Genomic DNA, 21,916 nt, shown 5'->3' on the forward strand with positions numbered 1-21,916 from the left:
GAGAGAGGTTCCTCGTGTTAAAGTTTCGTCAGCTTTCGAGTTAAGTACTTGCGTATTTATGAGATTCGTTCATTTGTTGATCACCTTGAGATGATATTTCGTAGAGTAGTCGTTCTCTAGGAAGTAATCAATAAAGAATAATGAGAAAAAAAGAGAAAATTCAAATTTACACAAATATATATAGTTTCACACAATTCAAAAAGTGAATAAAAATTGAAAATCAATATAATAAATAAAAATCATATAAACAAATGAAAAAAAAAAATATATATATATATATAATGATATTTACATAAATGTATAAAATCTCGCAAAGATATTTGTCAGAGTATGAGATACGATGAAATAAAAAGAGAGTGATCTCATTTGAGAGTGATCTATGCCACGTGGTTGTGTGTGCGCTACGTATACAATAATATATATATATTAATATACATATATTTATATTATATATATATATATGTATTACAAATTTTTAGCACAATAAGATATATGTGTACATTTTATTTAAACATACATAATGCATTCTTCACTTCACATACAAAAAAAATGTAGATTTAGAGAATTAATTAATTATCTGGATACTTATTATGTTGAATCGAAAATAGTTAGTTGCGTAATAACTATCTTATCCGAATGTTTAAATGGTTCGTTGTTTTTGTCCGTCAAAAGAAAATACCTTTCCTGCTGATTTGATAAATAAACAAATTAACGCTACCAATACCAACGTGCTGCTAATTGTTTTTTATCGCTAACGGTGATGGTGGAATCCATCCACCGAAAGCTGTCTCCAATTCTTTCGCGACCGCCAAACAGAGACGGTCTTGATAAGGTGCAGCTATCACCTGCAAGTTTTTCGACATATATGTTAGTTAAATACATCAATTTTAATTTATTCTGGTAATTAATTCTCAGTATCTCAATATATAGTTCTTTAACTTTTAGATTTCACGCTCAAAATTGATAACCAGAAACTAAACTATGACAATTTTCAGAAAAAAATTTTTTTTTATATGTAACCTTCGTTCCCCGCCATAAAAGCCTCTTTTTAGAGGCTTCATACAAATTTCGAGATTCCGCATACCGTGTATGTTATTATATATAATATACAGAAAATCTTTAAGAAAAAAATACACTACTTTAAGAGGATGCTGAACCAACGGCTTAAGAAGGTCCTGGACCTTCCTATTATACCGATCAAACGAGTAATTCGTATTTTAGATTGCATTTTGTATTTATTGCTCGGATAGAAAAACGGCTCTACAGAATAAAAGAAACTAATGAAATTAATCTTGGGTACTTTTCAATATATCGAAAACTTAACAAAAATTGTTGAAGTTAACAATCACCTCTCTCTCTCTCTGTGTGTGTGTGTGTGTGTGTATTACGTTGAGTTTACCTGAACGCCTATGGGCAATCCGTCTCGATTTAGACCCATCGGCACATGCGTTGCAGGAAAACCAAAAGTATTGAAAAGATAAGTATACACATGGTTCATTATTTCGCATATAGAAAATTTTGGAAGAACTGCCGAACGATGAAAAGTTGGATAAATAAATACGCCATTCTCACCCAACAGATTCTGTAAAAACACGTTGAAAGAAGTAATAAAATGACCAAATAACATGAAATAACAAACTAAAAACATCACATTGAACTCTTAAAAAAAAGAAAATTTTACTTTTAGAAAACAACTAACCACAAGCTTTTGTCGAATTGATTCTCCTTGTTTTGCGTACTTTGATATATCTGATTTTGAGAAAAATAGGTTGTGTTTAAAAGCCAGCATCATTATACATGTTTCTTTCATGTTTTCCGACAAGCCGAGCAGACCTTTTCCCAACTCGTAAAGTGGATCCTTCTGGCGATGCGTCAACAAGAAAACAAGGCTGATTGTGAATTTCGTGTTTACACAAATAAACACGAAAAACAAACGTTTTGCAAATATAGGACCAACGAGAAAAATTTTTTAAGTTTATCGAATTTTTTGTTTCGCCAACAAAATGTTTTTCTGGCAAAAACATTTAATAAGAAAATTCAGAAAAATTTTCTCGCTGGCCAAATATTATAACATAACTAATAATATATATATGTGTTATTATATATATTATAGATACATACATTATAATAACTAATCTTTTTGCTACTCTAGCAAAATTTTTTTCCGTAAATATAGCGTAACAATTTGAAAACCGAACATATATATATGAAAATCAATATATATATATATATACATATATATAATGATATATATATAAATAAAATATCACACATTATATATATAATATTTTATTTTATAATGATATTTTTCGATATCATTATATATATATATATATACATACACATTAAATGTATATATATAGATTTTGCGAAGAATATATAAGTGTGAATGTAAATAGACTATTTTGTTTCGGTACGATTTTTATATATTTAATAATATTCCACGTACACGCGTGTATTCCATCAACGCGCGATAGAAACGTAATTCTGCAACAACTTTGCCATTTGCAAATGCTGTATCCTAACGTATTGTGCAACGCGTGACAGCAAATATGCCGTACAAATTCATCAAAATATGACCAGCGTAATTTTCCAGCGCTGTGTGTGTGGAAAAGATACACGAACTTTCACGCGTGCCAGAAGTTAGTTAATGATAATAACTTTAATGTGACTTTTTTCTCTTGCAAATACCTCTTTCCACATCAAAAGATTTTGAAACACCAAACTGACAGATAATTACTAAACGGATAACTATTTTTCGGTGGCGTAAGTTGTTTATTTTTTTTCTTTTTGAATGCGTTTCATACGCGATTGAACTTCTTAACCGAAGTGAAATAAATAAATCACGAAAGCAAAAACGAAGTTTCCCCTTCCAGTAAAAGTTCACTGCTTTTCTTGTGCCGATATCTGTTACTCTGTGCTCGCGCAGAAGAAAAATAATCTTGCGATATGTTTAAACGCGTTGAAGTGAAAACAAAAGAAGAATTTACTGAGTTGCATCCGGCGGTCCCTTGATCTCATTAAAGAGTTAGACTTCTATTGTCTAATATTACCTTAGTATTGTCGGCGTTAAGCAGCGACACAGGGTTTTCCATGCTTATAATTTTTGTCAGAGCGATTTCACATATTTCGGCCGGCAATTTGATTGGTAGCTGCAATATTATTTTATTGTGTTAAATCTTGCGCAATCTTGTTGCAGATTTATTGAATATCCGTATATACGCAGGTCGTCTGAAAAGTTTTGAGCCTAAAAAATATTTGATATAAAATCAAATATTTGTTTCGGTCAAATTCAGTTTTGGGGGACTGTCCCGAACACTCATCATCGGCTCAGCTGATACGACCACGTTTAAATTCAGCTGCACATCTTTTCACGGTAGCAAATGGGATGGGACGGAGTTCCCGTAAACAGCGTCCAACTCGGCTTTAATTTGCGCGGGCGTAAAAATTTCATCGCGATATTCAATTTTTGAAAAAAACCACCGACATCGACTGTCACAAATGAAAATGTCAAACAACAACCGAGCGTCCAAAATGGTCATAAAAATTTTCACAGGTATTTCTTAAAAGCGATTGTACGATTGTGTGGGTACCAGAATGGGTTTTGACGAGTTAATACCATCTTCATGTTGAGTTCTCAAAACCCTTTCAGACAACCCTCGTATATTACACGCACCTTTTCTACGCTAACGCCGTACTTCATAAAGTGGTTTGCAGCTTGTTGTACGCAATTTTTTATTTCCGCTGTTACCGGCAACACGCCGAGCGATCTGTCCAAGCTTTGCAGATAGTAAACTTTTAATTCGTTAACGTCGACCGGCACATCTAGACGTAAGTTACAACCGCACTGAGACGTTATCACTCTCATAACAAGACTGAGATCTTCCGCGTATCTAGCTAATGGACCAAGGCATAATAAACTCTGAAAACACTTATCATCGGATAACGGATAGTGTCCTGTGTTCGAAACAATTCCTACAAGACAAAAAGTCAAGTATGTAATGATGTTAATAATTCAACGGTACGTGTGTAATAAACTTGCAATATCTCTTTGGTAGTAAAATTTAGAAAAATAAAACTTTCGAGTTTGCGTTCTAATAAAAAAAAAAAAAAAAGCTTGTGGGTGATTCGGAACGTCAGTTTACCACTGGTGGGTTTGTGTCCAAAAACGCCGTTGTAAAGAGCGGGTACTCTTATAGAACCGCCCAAGTCCGAACCGAATCCGATTAAGCTAGCGCCCGCTCCAAGTAACGCACCCTTAAACAAAAATCAAACATTTTTCTTTTTTTTTTTTTTTTGTTTATAAATCGATAATAATATATAAATTTGTCGAGCATATAGGTTTCCCGCAGTTTAGACGACTGCTTTTATTCAATCAGACACGTGTAGCGAGTTTTAATTATGGATTTGTTAACTCTCTCTAGAGAAAAAAAAGATAATCAATACGAATGTCGTTAATAAGCAAAAACTGCCGATGTTTTTTTCACACACACACAAGACATTCCAATTTTGATTGGAACATAAATTCGTGATGAAAAGACAATTCTCTGAAATGTTAACATATGCGAAAAAGCCTGTGATCTAAGTTGAAGGTGAACAGTCGAAAAAAAACAACTTAAAACGAAGTACATTCCGAACATTTCGGTGACATTTTCATTGATGTGATCATCGTCACCACTGAGAATACAAAGTAAAAAATAATAAGATAGAAAAATATCCGTTAGACAGAAAGATACATACAAAAAATTTTGACTTTAAATACACGGAAAAAAGAAAATGATGTTGAATCAACACAATATCAATTTAATTGAAATATATCCTGATGATGCAACATCAATATTGTTGCACTATAAACAGCAGATAGTTGCTTTAAGAATCTAGACATTAAATTAATCGCATAAGCAATTGAATGAACTATTTATTTTTGTGGTAGCTCTTTTGTGACGCCCGTGACGTCAACATTAATTAAAGCAACTCTATTTTTTTTCTGTGTACGTACGTGCATCTAACTCGACGAGTCCTACATAAATAAGGGCATTTGGACCGAGAAGTGCGCGTTTTGGAGCCGAATGTATCGTATCTATTGTTGCCTCTTTTCCGCGTTGCCGATTGGTTGGTTGGTTGATCGAATCGAATCGGTAAGATCGAGAGAGTAAATAATGAAAAGCGATTTTGAGACAGGTCGTCATATATGTAAAGAAAATTAAAACCGTAACTAAAGTCACGTGACAGGAAAGAGTAGAAAAACAACACGTGAAAATAACGTGACTGTAATTTATATTATATATAACATTAAATACTACATATTATACATATAATTTATTATATATTTATAATATTATACTTTATATTGTATTATATGTATTATATACATACTACAGTAATGTCATTGACCTCGGCCGCGCGGCCTTGGCGGGGTCACTGACCTCGGCCGCGCAGCCTTGGCGGGGTCACTGACCTCGGTCGCGCGACCGCGGCGGTGTTACTGACTTCGGTCACGTGATTACGGTATATATATATATATATATACATATATGCGTATGTGTGTGTATTATATATAGATATAGAATATTACATATAATATATATAATATTCTCTTTTTTACCCTTTTCCCTGTCACGTGACTTTAGTCACGTGTTGTTCTTCCACTTCTCTCTCTCACTATTTTTTGAGTTTGATTTTCATGCGTTATTTCTGACATTTCTCATATGTATATTATATGGTTTATAAGACGTATATATTATCCGTCATCGTGGTGACAGATTGTGTTCACTGACAACACGTTAAATAAAAATAACAATAGCGTGCGCGTAGCGCGCGTCTCTGATGTGCTAGTTATTATAAAAAAAACCGCTTAATGCGCGCCGGTATAACGAGCCAAAACAACAGATAACATGGACACACTAAATATAAGTATGACGTCTACGTATCGGAGATCTATAACGGACAATCAAATAAATAAATGTCAAATAAATCAAATAAATATTGTAAAAATTAGTCAATAAAAACGATAAATTTGAGTCAAGAGAATAAGTCAAATGTGAATATATATATATATATATATATGTAAAATAAAAAGTTAAAATATAAAATAAAAATCAAACATATAAAATAAAAAGTCAATTAATATAAAACTATGTGAGCAATGTAATAAATAAATAAATAAATAAATAAATAAATAGAACACTTACTCTTAACTAATTAACTAGTTCAGTCTAACGGATGTTACTAAGAAATCATTAGTCAGTTCAAAATGCTAATTACAATATAACTATGTATATTGTATGTATTCCGTGACATATTTATTGGTCCTTGATAAAAAAAAAAAAAAAAAAACGCAATCTCATGTACACTATGTCTGAGAGTTTTTATCATCGGATAACAAATAGTGTCCTGCGTTCGAAACAATTGCTACAAAAAAAAAAAAGGAAAGTATATATACGGTAACGCGGTAAGAGAGGGAAGTGGAGAGAGCGATCTGCTCCCAAATGCCGTCTTAAAATGACGCAATAGAGCAATAACTAAACGCGTTTTTATTGCTTGACGTTCGAGCGTTATTTAATTTAATACAAAAATCTCATTTACTTCTTCGGCCAACTGGCTGAAGTATAAAATAAAAATAAAAAAATCTCATTTATATTCTTATTTCACCAATTTGCGTAACAGAGATACGAAGTTTCTGCAGAAAATTCGGCATTTTTTTAATCTATTACGATAGTTCTGTGTGTAGAATGAAAACCTGTTTTGTTTCTTCTTGTGCTTGTTATTAACGCGCTCTTTCCTTCTCCGAAACAATCGAGTCGCGCAAAACCAACCGAGTCGTTCACGCTTTTAACTCTTACACTTTCCAACACAGACAACTATGCAAGCGTATAGCCAAATGTTTTATTTTGTTTTTTATAAATAATTATACACTTAATTGTTTTATAAAAAAAAAAGTAAAGCGTAAATGAAAAATATGTTGCCCACTAAGATGAAAAATTTATTTGTTGATTATTTGAATAGGGTTATTATCAGAGTAACCTTAGTAAGAAAAAAAATATCGCCCCGGGCGCTGTTTTTTTTTTTTTCACTGAGTGACGTGCTTATTGGCATCATATAAAATTAATAATTTACATAACAGTATGTAAACTTTGTTTCTTCGATAGTAACATTTAGAAAAATAAGACCGTCGAGTTTGTGTTAAAATCCCAATGAAAAGTGTTTAAAGAATCGGAAGGTCAGTTTATCACAGGTCCAACTCAGCAAACACAGATAACAGCAACATTGTCGTAAACAAAATGTAAACAAGTAATATAACAAGGTCGTTGCGTGTAACATCCGCACGTGTTAGTGGTAATTTCCTGTTTGTTGTACATTGCAGTTATATAATATGAAAACACAGAAAAAGAAATGGAGTTGCGCTTCAATTATAAAGTTGACATCACGGGCTGCCACAAAGATAAACAGTTCATTCAATTGCGATTAATTTAATGTCTAGATTCTTAAAGCAATTATCTGCTGTGTGTGTAATGCAATAATATTGATGCTTCATCAACAGAATATATTTCAATTAAATTGTATGTTGTAACTATATTGTATCTAATATTGTTGATTCAACATCATTTTTTCTTTTCCGTGTATAACACTGCAACTGTTTTATTATATTTAAATTGCAATTATATGTATTGATAAATATAGTGTTATATAGCAGTAATGTAAAATTCATGTAACATTTGTTATGTAATCTATTACATATCTATTATATTGCCGTTATAATGTCATTATACCACTTAATAACTAGCAATATAATAGGTATGTAAGATTATATTAAAATTATAAAACAAAATTATATAACATCGATGTTAATAGAGTATAACAGCAGCTTATATCACGTGTTACACTTCTATGTTATATAACAGTTATATTCCGTGTTTGCTGGAAACTATCTCATGCATAATTTTTACATAAACGTAATTTTTTACACATATGAATAATTAACTGTGTTGCGGATTCTGAATTGCCCAGATCGATGGTGTGTGTGTGTTTGTGTGTGTATCGATGGAAACTTTCTTAATGATCAAAGCGGTAATGATCAAATTACCTCGCCGCCGGACGATCCACCCGCGGAATATCTGGCGTCGTAAGGATTTTTGGTATGACCATAAACTAGATTTGTGGTTTCGAAGCAGATGCACATCTCCGGGGTGTTTGTGATGCACAGCAGAATCGCTCCGGCATCTCGGAGCAACTTGACGACAACTGCGTCGTCGGTCGCTTTCACACCCTTGCGCGATAAAGTGCAACCTGTATGGCTGCATCCTGATCACAATAAAAAAATTAGATATTTTACAGAATCGTTTAAATAGACTTATATATATATATATATATATATATATTTGTTATAGAATATCTTATACCTTTGACTCCGATGGATTCTTTCATGGTACACGGCACGCCGTAAAGCGGCTTTTCCTTTTTCAACTTTTCGAGGTCAAGTTTGCCGGATCGCAATTGTTCGTCGCATTTCTTTGCCTCGATTATAGCGTTTTCAAATCGATTGTCAACAACAGCATTTAGAGAGGAATTCACTTCCTTAATGCGTTCTATATACTCGTTCACCACTTCGTAGCTTGTAATCTGATTTTCGTGAGATAGATATAATATTTTGCAAAGTACTTACGGTTCTCATAAAGAGGAAACATTGGACACATATTATATAAAATAAAAAAAAAAAAAATGTATAAAGACGTATCTACCTCTTTCTCCCGAATTTTTTTGGCTATCGTCGTAGCGCTTAACGTAAATAAAGATTTCGTTATTGGTGTCAAACTACATCGCGGTTTTTTATAAATCAACAACACGATCCACTCCAGTGGTAGATATATCACGTTCATAACAGCAAATAGCAAACGCAATTTGAACATCATTTTCTGCAAAATAAACTCATATATATTATTTTCAAATCAATAAATTAGAAGGGGAGTAAAAATTTCATTTATGTAACGCAACCCAAGATGAATTTTCAAATTGAATTCAATTCGAACTATCATGTATATCACTTCGCGCGTTTAAAAATAAAATAAAAAAATATTTTCTTGCACGAATATCTAACATTGTCTCACACATGATCGAATTAATTTTCACTCTTCATATATTTCATATATAATTTATATCCAGAGCTTTGGCGTAGTATAAAAAACACTGTAAAGCTACAAATTTTTCAAAAACAAAATGATGTAACTGTATGTAAATAATGTATGCAATAAAATTGCAAGTAGAAGAAGTGGCATCGAGCCTAATTTGATTGTCAAATTTATGTGATTTCGTGTTCCCATTAGGATCTTCATCAGTAATTAGATATATTAAATGTAAATAAATATATAAACAATAGAAATATAAATAATAACAATAGAAATATACATACAATATATAATATACAATATATACAATATATATAGAATATATATAGAAATAAATATATATACAATAGATGTAATAAACATAAATAATAAAAAAACATTACAAAAGTAATATTAAGATAATACAAGAAAACGTAACGTGTGTTAAACATTTTGTTACTCCAGCAAATTTATCGAGAGATAAGAATACAAAGAGGAAAAAGAAAAGAGATAATCAAACATAATTTAACGATTGGTTGATCATATATATATATACATATATATATATATATATATATATACTATCTTCTCCTATTTACGATTCTTCTATTACGACATTATTTATTTATATTTTATTTATAACCAACCTACACAGAACAAGAACTTTATTGAACATCCATTAGACGTCAACAGCTCCACGCGGTATCTAATAAATGTTTAATAGAATATTTTGTGTTCTGTGTGGATATGACATTGTGTACATATTACACAGAAGCGTCACACACACGCCTGATGTTACGATGTGTAGTGATCACGCACTTTTTAAAAATACAGCAAGTACGTCGCAAAAAGTTGAAACTCCGACTATTGGTTAAATATATGATCAGAAGTAAACAAAGCAAGTGCTAATCACTGTCGTACACATAACGCTTTTTATGAGGTTCACGCGTGCGCATACATACGCACATCACGCACAGAATTACGTAAGAAATTTGAAATTATGAATGTGCCGCATTCGAGGAATGTGTTAGAGGTATAATACCAGGCGGTCTTGTTCTTTGCATTGAATTTCTTGTCGCGCGATTCGCGAAGCTCTGAATAAATGTAATGACCATGACTTTCCCTTGGGATCAAGCGCGGGATTGACGCGCGGGCGACTGAATGACAATGTCGTCCATTCGATGAGTTCAATTTCACAATCGCCCACCTAGATTTTTTTTTCGGGCTAGTAATAATCGCCTATACGCGTTTTGCATTCACATCGCAATAGCGTGAACAGAGTTACTAAGTACACACGTCGCTTTCGATATAGAATTTATTTACATGACGAAAGTTTGTTTGTCATGTTTAGGCCGAAACGTACAACTTCAGTCTAACATTGTAAAATACGGTTTGAGAGAAACCTGAACAAATCTAGACACAATCTACAGACATTTAAGAAATTTACTATATATATATATAAATTTTTATAAATTATATATATCTATCTATATATATATATATATATATATAGATAGATATAATTTATAAAAGAAAATTTGAAAACAATCAGCGTAACGTGCAATCGCATAATTGAACAATGCGACTCGCTGATGTGAAAACAATTATAACCGTTTAGAGGAAACCTGTTATTATTTTCTCCTATATAATTTTTATGGTTAAATTAATATATGATTTACTTTTTTTTAATACATATTATTTTATAATATATAATATCTTTTTTTTTTAAATACATATTAAAGATATTACATATTAATATTACATATTAAAAATATTATATCGTCAAACATTTTTTATTTGTTTATATAAGATTGAGTTTATATAAATCTCTCAAAAATAAAATGGGTTTTTAAAAAGTAAACTGTTTTTTTTTTTAAATCACAATTTTACAACTTTCTCATGTTTTATTGCTTTATCAGTTTGTTCAACGTTATTTGATTTCATAAAGTGATAATAGTCTATTGCTTCTTTGAGATGTTAATGAACAGACATACATTATACTTCGGTCAAATATCTCGAAGCGTTACGAACATACAAAAACACTTAAAATACGCAAAAATTGTGAATTATTCAATTTGTTCATTCTTGAATTGCAATTTATAAAGCAGAATGTAAATCATCATCTCAATAATGGTTGCTGCACTAAAGACAAATTGTAATTTATTTGTTTTTTTTGGATGTTCCATAAATTCAGTTTATTTTGAAATTCATCTTGCAAGGTCTTCATATAAATATACGCGCAGTACTAAATAACATAAAAAAAACAAATAATAAATCAAGTAATAAATATCATGTAAAATATAGCTTTTTAATATTTAAAACTCGAAATATTTGCTACATCAATTAATTTGTTGCTGCTTTTTACAGTCGTGTATCAATAGTGCGGTCAAAGTCTCACTGCAAATGTTTCGAAGGCATCGTTCTATTTTTATTCTACATTTTAACGATAAATAGGCTTTGACCGCACCTCAAGAGATACATAAATAGCGTCTCGCGCCAAATCTCGTATAAATCTCGTATAAATCTCGCGCCAGATCTCGTATAAATCGAAAATGTCACATCTTGCAAATCTTTAATCTGTAAATAGATAAGTATGATAGTTACATCATCCGAAAGCATAAATATTTTACCAATAATAATCAAATGTACTTGATGCAGTTTTTTTATCAAGTACATTTGCCCGGTAAACACAAAGTAACATTAATGTTATAATTTCCCGCTCAACGATGTAAACTGCAATGTAATACGCCTTGTAACGTAGCGGTTACATTGTTGAGTTGGGAAATTATATAAAATTAATTTTACGTTACTGTTACTTTGTAATTTAACTTGATGATAATCTCCGCTGAAAATTTTGCTTGTAAGATTCCCTGCATCTGTAACGCAACCTTGACCTTGAAGAATTTAAAACCTAGATTTTCTGCATTCCTACGAAACTGACCGCCAACTTGTTTATCAAAACCAAACCTTCGCTAAAGACACCTTCTTGAGAGCGAACTTGTTTTAATGTATAAAATTTGCATATGTAGCAGATCTGAGCGAGATTAGTTAGTTTTACCGAGATATTATTATTGTCTGTTATAGCTAAGTGAGATAAAAACTTCAATTGTTGCTATCGCAGTTAGTGAACAGCTTTTCTTATTAGAATTCTAATCGTTGTTAAGTTGTTTGCTTAACGTAGTATTATGAGTGTTGGACTTCTCACGGTCAAGTTAGAAATATTTTCATTTTAGTTTTATAATAGTTTTTATAAAACTCTTATATTGCGCTTATATAAAATTTTAACAACAAATATTTAACTTCGCACACAAAATGGCATCGATTAATGACACACAAATCTTTGCGTAGTTCTTATCAAATAACTCGCATTCTTCTTCTAAGTAATTCTTCTCCTTGCGAAACCGAATTTCATCGACTACATTTTATGTAAATAACGCTACGTTACTTTGTATGTGTGTAAAAAAATAATTTAAGCTGAGAAAAAAGAGCGCCTTTTGGCCTAAAAAAAAAAAAAAAACAATTGTACGTACCGTTAAAAGTTGATCAACTTTATCACCGGCGATCTTTAGTTCAAAATATTCAAGTAGAGCACAAAAAAGCGCCTCGGTTTAAAATTGCAAAATATTCAAAATATTGTCCTCAGATAATCTTGCTGCGATTTTTGGTTTTTTTTTTTCATTGAAATATTTTTATGTATTTCTTAGCCCGATAAGTGCGCGAAGTCGCGCTGTTCCGGTTATCTGTGTGTGATTGATTCGGCGTATTCAAAATTTATCGCATCCTAGATCCGGATCACTTATGCAGATACGCGGCAGAGCACAGACTGAATTCAACGATGGCTTGACGAACGATTTTAATGCCTATTTGGAGAGGGGAGGAAAACCGACCCGTCCAGTATAATTCTTACGAGCGCTACTGTGGAAATAAAAAAACAAAAAAAAATGATATATGTAAGCACATTGTTTTAAGTATAATTTATAATCGAATTTTTAATAACGCGTGATCATAAAAGCAGCGACGTGTCATAACAAATGCACAATTATTGTTTTGAAATGCAGGAGAGTGTTTTTATTTTGCTCAATAACTTCAGCGTGTGTATGTGACCGAGAAAAAACCCTGAAAATTTGCAACGTTTTTTTTTTTTTTTTATAAACAACACACATTTTGTTACAGATACAAATCATTGATGACTTAATACATTACTAATTTTTTATAATATGTATCGCAATATTTGATTGTATACAAAAATAGTATATTATAATACAAAATAACAATGGATACATAATAATATTATATAAAATATAAAATATATAATATTAATATACAACAAAAAAAAATAAAAAGTTGTAATATAAAACACTGATTACATTATTTAATTTATTATATAAACAAAAGAAGAAAGTGTGAAGAATTTACTATTTAAACTACAACTATTATTCGTATTTGTTGTGATCACATAAAATCAACAAATTAAAATATATACAAATCTTTCAAACAAGATTAAACAAGATTGTTTTTTTTTTTTTTTATAATTTTACGCCAAGTTTTGTAATGACGAGAGAAAAACACATTGTAAACAAAACATTAATTAACTCGTAACCGAATAACATTTTGTTATTGCTGCTGCCACATTTTCGCAACATACATTTTTTTGGAAACAAACAAGATCGCACAACAAAGAGTCACGATCAAACGAATAAAATTTTATTTTACAAGAAAAAGATTTCTATAAGAATAGATTACAATGATAATTCGGACACAATCCGGGGCGCCGCGTGTAACGTTTACGGCGATGCCGCGCGGCAAGGGCATAGGCCATGCGGCGACGCGGTGCGCTGATTGGCCGTCATTCCTTTTGAAATGATCCGGGGTTTGCGCGAGATCCGCGAGAGCGCGCGCGTCTCGCACTCGTGCGACAGCCAGCGGCCGATGGCGACCGCCGAGATGTGTCTGCGAGGTTGTTGCGATTAGTAACAGCCGCCCGTGCCGTGTTTCCATCCCGTCGTAGTGTGTTGAACCGCGTTTGTATACGTCCCCCTCCCCCACAACTGACGCCGTTTTCGCGACGTTTTCCGTCCTCATCGGCGAGACAACGCGCGTTCACGAGACACACACGCTGCGCGTGTTGTGTGTCTCCGTGTTGTGCATCTCTCTTCTCCTTTGCAAATACACGGCGACGACGTCCCACGTCGTGCCCGTCGGTGAGCGCGTGCTGCGAGTCGAGTGTTTGCACGTGTTTGTGTGCGTGCGTGCGTGCGTGAGTGCGTGTGTTGCACAACGGTGTTATAGATGTGAGAGAAGAGCTGTGTGGTGTACGCCGTGTCGAAGAAGTGCCAACCAGTTCACCACGGTGGATCATCATTCCGCATCGAGAGAGCGACGAAGAGAGAGAAAGGAACACATATATAGGTAGATATAACGTAAGAGAGAGAGAGAGAGAGAGAAAGTGAAGTGAGAGAGATAGAGAAATGTATGTATGTATGTATGTTGCACGAGTAGAGAGAAAGGACGGCAAGAAAAGTCGTGATTGTATTATTCCGCGTTCCACAGCTTACACCAAGTACAAGAGTTGACATTTTGAAGAGAGCATGGACCATCGTCGGTCGTCGTCGTCGTCGTCGCCGTCGTCACCGTCGTCGTCGTCAACGTCGTCGTCGTCGTCGAGTCGTCAAAAAGCAGCGTCGTCGTCCCGGCATCGTCAGTAAACACAAGCACCGACGGATATACACAGTGAGTCATTGCTCTTTTGCTTTCGTTCATTCGTTTCTTCCTTCTCTCTTTCTCTCCCTCCTTCTTCTTGCGTCTTCCTCCTCCGACTGCCGCTTCTCTAGGTTTTTTTTTTTTTTTTTCTTTCTCTCAACCGATATATGACCCTGAACGCGTAACCGAAACACAGCTTTACGAGATTGTTCTTCGTTTCGTGAAGGCGAAACCGTCCTTCGTCAAGATATAATCCCTCTATCTGGCGTGTGTGCTCAATCCGGCGTGATTCCCGTCCCGAGTTTGTTGAGTTTTTTGGGGGAAGTTATCCCGAAGCTTTTTAAGCGAAACGTAACAAAAATTTTATCGGGTCTCCCCGTCGAAAAGTTTTCACCGACGGACGATCAATTTTTTTTTTTTTTTTTNNAANNATTATTTTTCACATCTCGACGCGAAAAATTTCATCTAAAATTTTTTCTCGTATAAATTTTGTTAACAATTTTAACGTTAATGTTTCCTTGCGAGTGTGTTTAGCGCGTACTCGAGAGAGATCTTTCCCTACGCGCGCCCCCGGTTTCCACTTATTATCTTCGTCGTTCGTCTCTTTTGTTCGTCAACTTTTCGCGCTTCGTTAATAATTCTCCTCCTCCTCGCCTCGATTCTCCTTGTTTCTCGCGCGCGCGCGATCGATCAACATCGGCGTCGTTGATTAACGCGGATACAACGAGAATCCCCGTCGTAATTCAGAGATCATCACCGAAATGACTATCGCGTGATACGCATTAACGTGTACGTTACGTGTGTGCGTGCGCGCGTTTTTTTTTTTTTTTTTTTTCATCGCGCTATCCCGCGCGAGGAAGATATTCAACCGCATTCAAAAAAACCCCCATTTCTCTTCGCTTTCCGCCCTCTCTTCTCCCGCGTGTGCATACACACACACACACTGTACACATATATACGTACGTGCATACGAAGCGCGCACACCGCCGGACGCAGCCGTGCGCGTTTTCTCGAGCCGCGGTGGTTTTCTGCGGTCGGTGCTTTCGTTTCGACTGGTCGCGGTGCTTTTTCTTCGGGTCCGCTCCTTGCCGCGCCGACTGTGTGTGTTGCCCTCCTACTCGCGCTCTCTCGGTATACCGGGTGTCCTTTTTCGGACTCGGTGTACCTGTTAATACGCGCTTTTAAGAAAACACAGAATTGAAAAAAAAAACAAGTTGATTTATGGATATATTTTTCCGTCATTGTGTTTTTTCTCTTTTGTGTTTCGATTTTTCGAATTTTTACACGACCCTCTCTTTGGGTTTTCCGCGAAAACTCGTCGAAAACGTTTAGAAAAAAATTACATTACGTCGTTCAGAAATTGCGACGACCGAGTTGCAAACACCTTGTGATCGAAAAACTAACGACCGAAAAATTCCGGGGATTCGGGAGAAGTTTTTTTGATAATCCGTACGTGATAATTCGTGCGCATGTGGTGTGGAAGATCGACCGTGTGTGTAACAGAAGGCACAAGGGGGGTCGTAAATCGTCGCGCGCGAGTAGATCGATAGACCGTCGTAAATCCACGGTCCTACAAGGTACCTACAAGGTAGGCCACGTAGGGTAGTAGGGAAACACTTCTAAGAGCTTCACTGTGTGTGAGCGGAATTGTTGAATTCGCTCTTGGATTTTCCGGAAACGCGGAAAAGAGAGGAGACACTCCGACTGTCATTTTTAACATGTGAAGTCACCGCGACCCGACGACAAAGACGACGTCACGTCACGTCACGTCGCGTTGTGTTGTCCGGAGGGCATAAGGCAAGGATAATGATATTACGGCTTAAAGAGACGGCTTAACCTAACGGTTAGTTTATTGGCGTGAAGGAGTCGCGGAGCGTGTCTACATCAAAGCGACCGCTTCCGAGCTCCACTTTGCCCTGCTTATTCTCTCTCTCCGTCTCTCTCTGTCTCTCTCTTTCCCCCTCTCTCCCTATTCCTCCTTTCCTCCCTTTCTCGCTGCCGCCGTCCCGACGCCAGCTCCCGACCGTCGCCGTTACCACCGACGCTTCTATTCGCTTCACCGAGCTATGTACGCAACGCGGCACCCTCACGTACATGTGCTGTGTGTCGCCTATTAACACCTATTAACATCTGAAACGGGACACGCACACGTGCCGTGGACGCCGCATCATTGGATAGGGTTTGGAAATGCGAATCTCTTCGCGACGACGACGACGACCTTGCGCCAGCAACGCGATTTGCGCCCCCGACGATATGCGCGGTTCAAATCAAACTCGCGTTGAAAATGTTCGAAGACGAAGAGTTGAGTCCTATATAAATCCTAGTAAAACCCCCGAACAATAACGATAAATTAATTCCGAGCTGTTAGTTCTTGAAAATGAAAAAATCTTGTTAACTATTTGGCGGAAAAATATTTCTAAAAAATTCAAAAAAAATATCAAAACTAATGTGTCCCTTGTTACAGAATAAAGTCCCGTGAGAACTTTCACATAGTTTTTTTGCAACGCTTTAAACCAATAAAAAAATCTCATCAGACACAAATGTTTTTTTACAGGATTTAAATAAACAAACGCGGATTAAAATTTTTTCCTTGAGTTTCAAAGGTATCTTTTGAGATTAAATTTCAATCAGTTTTGTTGCAGAATCACAAAAGCCCAAACATGCTCTTGCGAACGCGTCGCGACCAATTATTATAATATTTAGTTGTCCATGGTTTCTTCCCGGAAACTTCTCTTCCCAGAACTTTTATCCGTTTATTTACTCCCGCAGCGGAATTGCGACCGGTAATAGATAAGGCGTCGGCAAAACCTGCTGTGGTCGATCACGCGAATGAGAAAGAAAGAAAGAGAGAGAGCGAGCGAAACACAAGCAGGCCACCCTCGGCGAAGGCAGAGGGGGAGATCGAAAGGACCGACGACGTTGGAAAGAAGGGAAGAGAGAGCACGGCACGCACGGCGGTTTGGGAATCCCCCGCAGCACGACACGCTGAAGCGTCGTCAAAGTAGCTGCTGGGGTTCTCTTCCTCCGGTTTCTCTCTCTCTCTCTTTCTTTCTCTCGTCGCATTTGATACCACGTGTTCCACGTCGGGGGCAAAGCGGCCGACATCGGTGCAAAGCCGAAGGGGGGGGGGAAAGTCCTCCCCCATTTCGATATCAAAGACTCTCCAGCGAGAACCCGCTAAAACGATGCTCTTTGACATCACAAAGCTCGGGGTATCCTTACTCTACTTCTCTCCCCCTCTTCTTCTTCGTAACCTTTCTCTTTGCCCGCGGTGTGTCGCCTACCTCTTTCTCTTCCACTTTTCTCGAGTCCGTTTCTTGTTTGCCACAAACGCCGCCGCCGCCGCCCGCCAAAGAAAGTGGCTTACGTCGGTATATATACACATATATATATACGCACACACACACACGGATATCGTTGTCGTCGTCTATAGGCAATATTTTCTCACTGAAATCGCGGAGCGGGGAAGAGAAGAAAGAGAGGTTTGCTTTAAAGTGTCGCGCCTCTTCGGCCGACACGATACCGCCGGTTGCTTTAATCCACTCACGTGCGAAATGTGACATGTGTGCGCGTGTGTGTTCACACACACGTGTGTTTCGTATACATATACTTGTTCAGTATAACAGACATTCCTTTTTGTTAGTCACGAGTGATAAGAAGGCAATCGCGCGCGTCTTTGACGATGACACGTTTGACGATTTCTTCTTTCGACTATATATATATATATATATATATATACCGTGTGTTAATAAACTTTTTTAAAGAAAACGATTATCTAATTTGTATTTTCCTAACTTACGTTCAAAAATCATCTCGTGATGACATTTTGTCATCGTGATAAAATAATAACTTTTTATCAGCTCGTGTATATGGCGTGCGACATACACGGAAAAAAAAGTTTTGTTATTATATGGTCAGCAAAAAAAAAAAATGGTTGACCCTATACGAAATTGTTTGTTCCGTCAACAAAATGTTTTTTTCAATAAGGAAATGTTGATACGGCAGTTTGAAGCGATCACTGATGTTGAAGTGTGAGAAATGTTTTTTGTTGGCAAAACAAAAATTTTACTGAACTTAACAAATGTTTTTTTTTTGCCGGCCATATACAGTAACTAATTTCTTGCTATTCTAGCGAATCTTTTTTTTTTTTCCGTGTATACAAATGAACAAAATGTTACGTTGCGTACGATAATTTGTTACACGGTTATTACACATCGTCGGCAGACGAGAGGCGCCAGCGAAATCGCTGTTCTAATCCGCGCAACAAAAGAATGTAACAACAAGACTTAAATGTCAAGAGACTGTGTGAGTCTCGTCCAAAGATCTGTGTGTGAGTTTTGAAAGTCAGTCGATCGGAACGCGCGCGTCGTTAAAAAATACGGTCTCGAGATACGGTGATATCGAGATAAACGTTCGGGGGCGGTTCAGAAGAAAAAAAAAAAAGAAAAACTTTAGGTTTTAGGTTTTAAATAAAACTTTTCGAAACTCGGTCGTGCGTCTATCTTCCGCGACGGAGGATTTATTTTTCGCGAGATATTATGCGATAACGGCGTCGAATTAAAAAAAAAAAACAAAAAACAAAAAATTTACAGCGATATAAAAGTTTATAATTACGATGACGCGGATGACGGTCGCATGTGAGAGACACGTCGACGCTTATTACGGGAGACGCGTTACTCCGAATATAAACCGGAAGTATCCGGTGTCTGTTTAACCGTAAGAGGCGACGACATCGCGCCGAAATAATCCCGGCGTTTGATCCGTCATCTGCTCTCGTGCAATAATTGCCTCTGTACCGGCCCTTTGCCGGTTTGTCCACATCTCTCTCTTTCTCTCTCTCTCTCTCTTTCTTCTTTCCTCCCTCTCCGCCTTCTCGCATTCTCTCTTACCACTTCTGACGACTGACTGCTGCTGCTGCTCCTCCTCGGTGTGTGTCGCTTTATTGCCGCCGCGTCGTTTCGCTTTGATTCGCGTAGGTACCTATCGCAAAGCCAACGGCCGGGCGACGCTAATCGGCCGGTGAATTCGAAGTGCGCTCTCTCGCTCGAGTGCCTCTTCGTCCTCGGCCGAACGCGCTTCTTTCGGCATCGCCAGATCGGAGAGAGAGAGAGAGAAAATCAGAGAAAGAGTGTGGCGCAATGAAAAATACAGGGATATCACCCCTCTTACAAATATCTCGCGGACGTCTTTCTCTCCGATTTCTTGACGAATTTTTTTTTTTAACTAAATAAATTTCTATCCCGAGTCGAAATTTAGCGTCTACATTGAACCTCAATTCCTCTTTTTTTTATGTAGGAGTAAGAGAGAAAGTAGATCCTACTTTGACGCTGCTATACGTCCGAAATTTCCTTTTTTTCTGCTAAAGTTTTTTAAAGTAGGGTTCAATTCTCAAATCAAGCTGCGCATCGCAGGCTCTGATAGACTCAAAGTAGGAGTAAGAAAAAAAAGTAGATGCTATACGTCCGAAATTTCCTTTTTTCAAAAATTGAGGTTCAGTGTAGACGCTAAATTTCGACTCGGGTTGTTTTGTTTTTTTTTTTTTAAATTCGCGGCATGTTGTGGATTTAAAAAAAAAGAAATGCGTTCAACCTTGAAATAGCCTAAAAAGAAAGAATATATTCCGCAGTTGTCTTTTTTGTTTTTTTTTCTTATTTTTACGTGATTTTTAGAGATCACAAACAATGGTTTTATCTCCGGTTGAAAGTCGTAAAGTAAGTTCTTTTTTCCCACGCGCGAATTCTTTGTGTTTCGCGCTCGGACACACACACGCGTGTTAAAAATATGCAGCAAGATTTGTAACGATGGAAACAAGAAGAGACGCAGTTGAATTGGAAAAGGCAAGTTTAAGTTTCCAGAGCGCGTAAATAGACTCCGCGATTCGATTTTTTTTTTTTTTTTTTCCGGTTTATGTATCCAGGCGGAGGACAGGTTGTGTTCGATTGCGAAGAAACCCACCGCTTGCGCGTTTTCAACGACGACGACGACGACGACGAACGCGAAGCATGTAAATTTTTCAAGCCGCAATATACCGGAAGCGCCGGTCGCGGGGACTATCGCCTCCTTATTCGGCCGACTGAATCTTTTAACGTCGGTAAGAGGCAAATCTCGTCCCCGCTTAATCCCGCGTAAAAGACGTTTCGGTTGAAACCTGTCGGTTAAACCTGCGCGATCTCTCTCTTTCTCTCTCTCTCTCTCGGAAGAACAACCGGTCGAAATCGATCAAACGACGAAGCTCTCGGAGAAAAGAGTGTTGCATGTTTTATATTCGACGTAAAAGAAAGTTCGACATGAAACTCGCGAAGGAAGATAATCCCGCGGCTCCGTTCTCTCCTCCTCCTCGTTGCTTTAAATCTCTCAGCCGTAACAGAGCGGGACTTTTAAACTTCCAGTTTTAGAGTAAGAGTCCGTGATTCCGTGATTTTAATCCTTGATGCGCCGCGCAATACGCGCATGTGTTTCGCGATTGTTTCTAACGGAGAGAGAGAGAGATTTTTTTTTGTCAATTAATTTATTTTTTATCTTTTAACGAATCACTTGGCGAGTTTTTTCTAAGAATGTTAAAGGAACGAAGGTTTAGAAGATTTTCGAGGAGAGTTTTCCGAGAAAAAGAATTCAAATAATGTAAAACACGCTGTTACGTCCGTTTCCAGATAATTGCGCCGTACTTTGACTCCGTATCTCTTCGAATCGATATATCTCTTCGAGATTTGTGAGCTTATAACGCGATTTTGCTCAAGCGTTTCTCTTCCTCAAGAGTATAGAAGATCCTTGCTCGCTCGAGCGAGCCTCGCGGCATTCTCTGTCGTTCCTTCGGGTCTACTTCGGCCACGACGGCGATCCCGTTAACGAACGACGCCATTAAGGACGCATTAACATATAATTTTCCGTGAGAAATTATAGGCGACTCAGCGCCGGGTTGCTTTGCACGGTGTTTATTACGCGTGTCCGCCGCGCCGCGCGAGAAGCGAACGGACGAGAGAGAAAGAGAAAGAGAGAGAGAGAGAGAGAGAGAGCCGCATCGGCGTCCGGAGTCGATTGGCGGTGGCGCGCGGTGTCGAGGGGCGTCGGATCGCGAGGAAAAGAAGAAGAGGAGGGAGACGCAGAGGTTTTAAATC

The 21,916-nt window shown here is 36.7% G+C and overlaps 2 protein-coding genes across 6 annotated transcripts in view; one reads left to right on the forward strand and one right to left on the reverse strand.

The window, feature by feature from the left end:
• Window positions 1-506: 506 nt before the first annotated feature.
• Window positions 507-12,934, reverse strand: LOC109856794 (fatty-acid amide hydrolase 2-like). 2 transcript variants are annotated; one of them, XM_020432454.1, is made up of 10 exons: window positions 12,632-12,934; window positions 8,739-8,912; window positions 8,400-8,619; window positions 8,084-8,301; window positions 4,146-4,257; window positions 3,677-3,975; window positions 3,054-3,152; window positions 1,700-1,858; window positions 1,400-1,582; window positions 507-845 (listed from the first exon to the last, which is right to left on the reverse strand). In XM_020432454.1, the coding sequence occupies exons 2-10, from the start codon at window positions 8,907-8,909 to the stop codon at window positions 735-737; spliced, it is 1,572 nt and encodes a 523-aa protein (XP_020288043.1). In that variant the 5' UTR covers window positions 8,910-8,912; window positions 12,632-12,934; the 3' UTR covers window positions 507-734. The 2 variants fall into 2 exon arrangements, with proteins under 2 accessions (XP_020288043.1, XP_020288042.1); XM_020432453.1 differs by having other exon boundaries at window positions 1,700-1,861.
• Window positions 12,935-14,031: 1,097 nt separating this feature from the next.
• LOC109856767 (axin) overlaps window positions 14,032-21,916 on the forward strand; it is a 37,716-nt gene continuing 29,831 nt past the window's right edge. For all 4 annotated transcript variants that reach the window (XM_020432402.1, XM_020432405.1, XM_020432406.1 and 1 more), the window contains exons 1-2: window positions 14,032-14,510; window positions 14,652-14,831. The gene's annotated coding sequence lies outside the window, so the exon portion shown is untranslated. The remainder of the gene's footprint in view (window positions 14,511-14,651; window positions 14,832-21,916) is intronic.

The sequence above is a fragment of the Pseudomyrmex gracilis genome, unplaced genomic scaffold, assembly GCF_002006095.1.
Source record: "Pseudomyrmex gracilis isolate BER0280 unplaced genomic scaffold, ASM200609v1 scaffold_135, whole genome shotgun sequence".
In the NCBI taxonomy this organism is placed as follows: domain Eukaryota; kingdom Metazoa; phylum Arthropoda; class Insecta; order Hymenoptera; family Formicidae; genus Pseudomyrmex; species Pseudomyrmex gracilis.

Excerpts from the sequence above, each read along its gene's own strand:
- LOC109856794 (XM_020432453.1), bottom strand. The coding sequence starts at position 8,909 with ATGATGTTCAAATTGCGTTTGCTATTTGCTGTTATGAACGTGATATAT. Across the intron at positions 8,302-8,399 it reads AGAATCCATCGGAGTCAAAG|GATGCAGCCATACAGGTTGC; the intron begins GTATAAGATATT and ends TATTGTGATCAG. Across the intron at positions 4,258-8,083 it reads GTGGATCGTCCGGCGGCGAG|GGTGCGTTACTTGGAGCGGG; the intron begins GTAATTTGATCA and ends TTTTTGTTTAAG.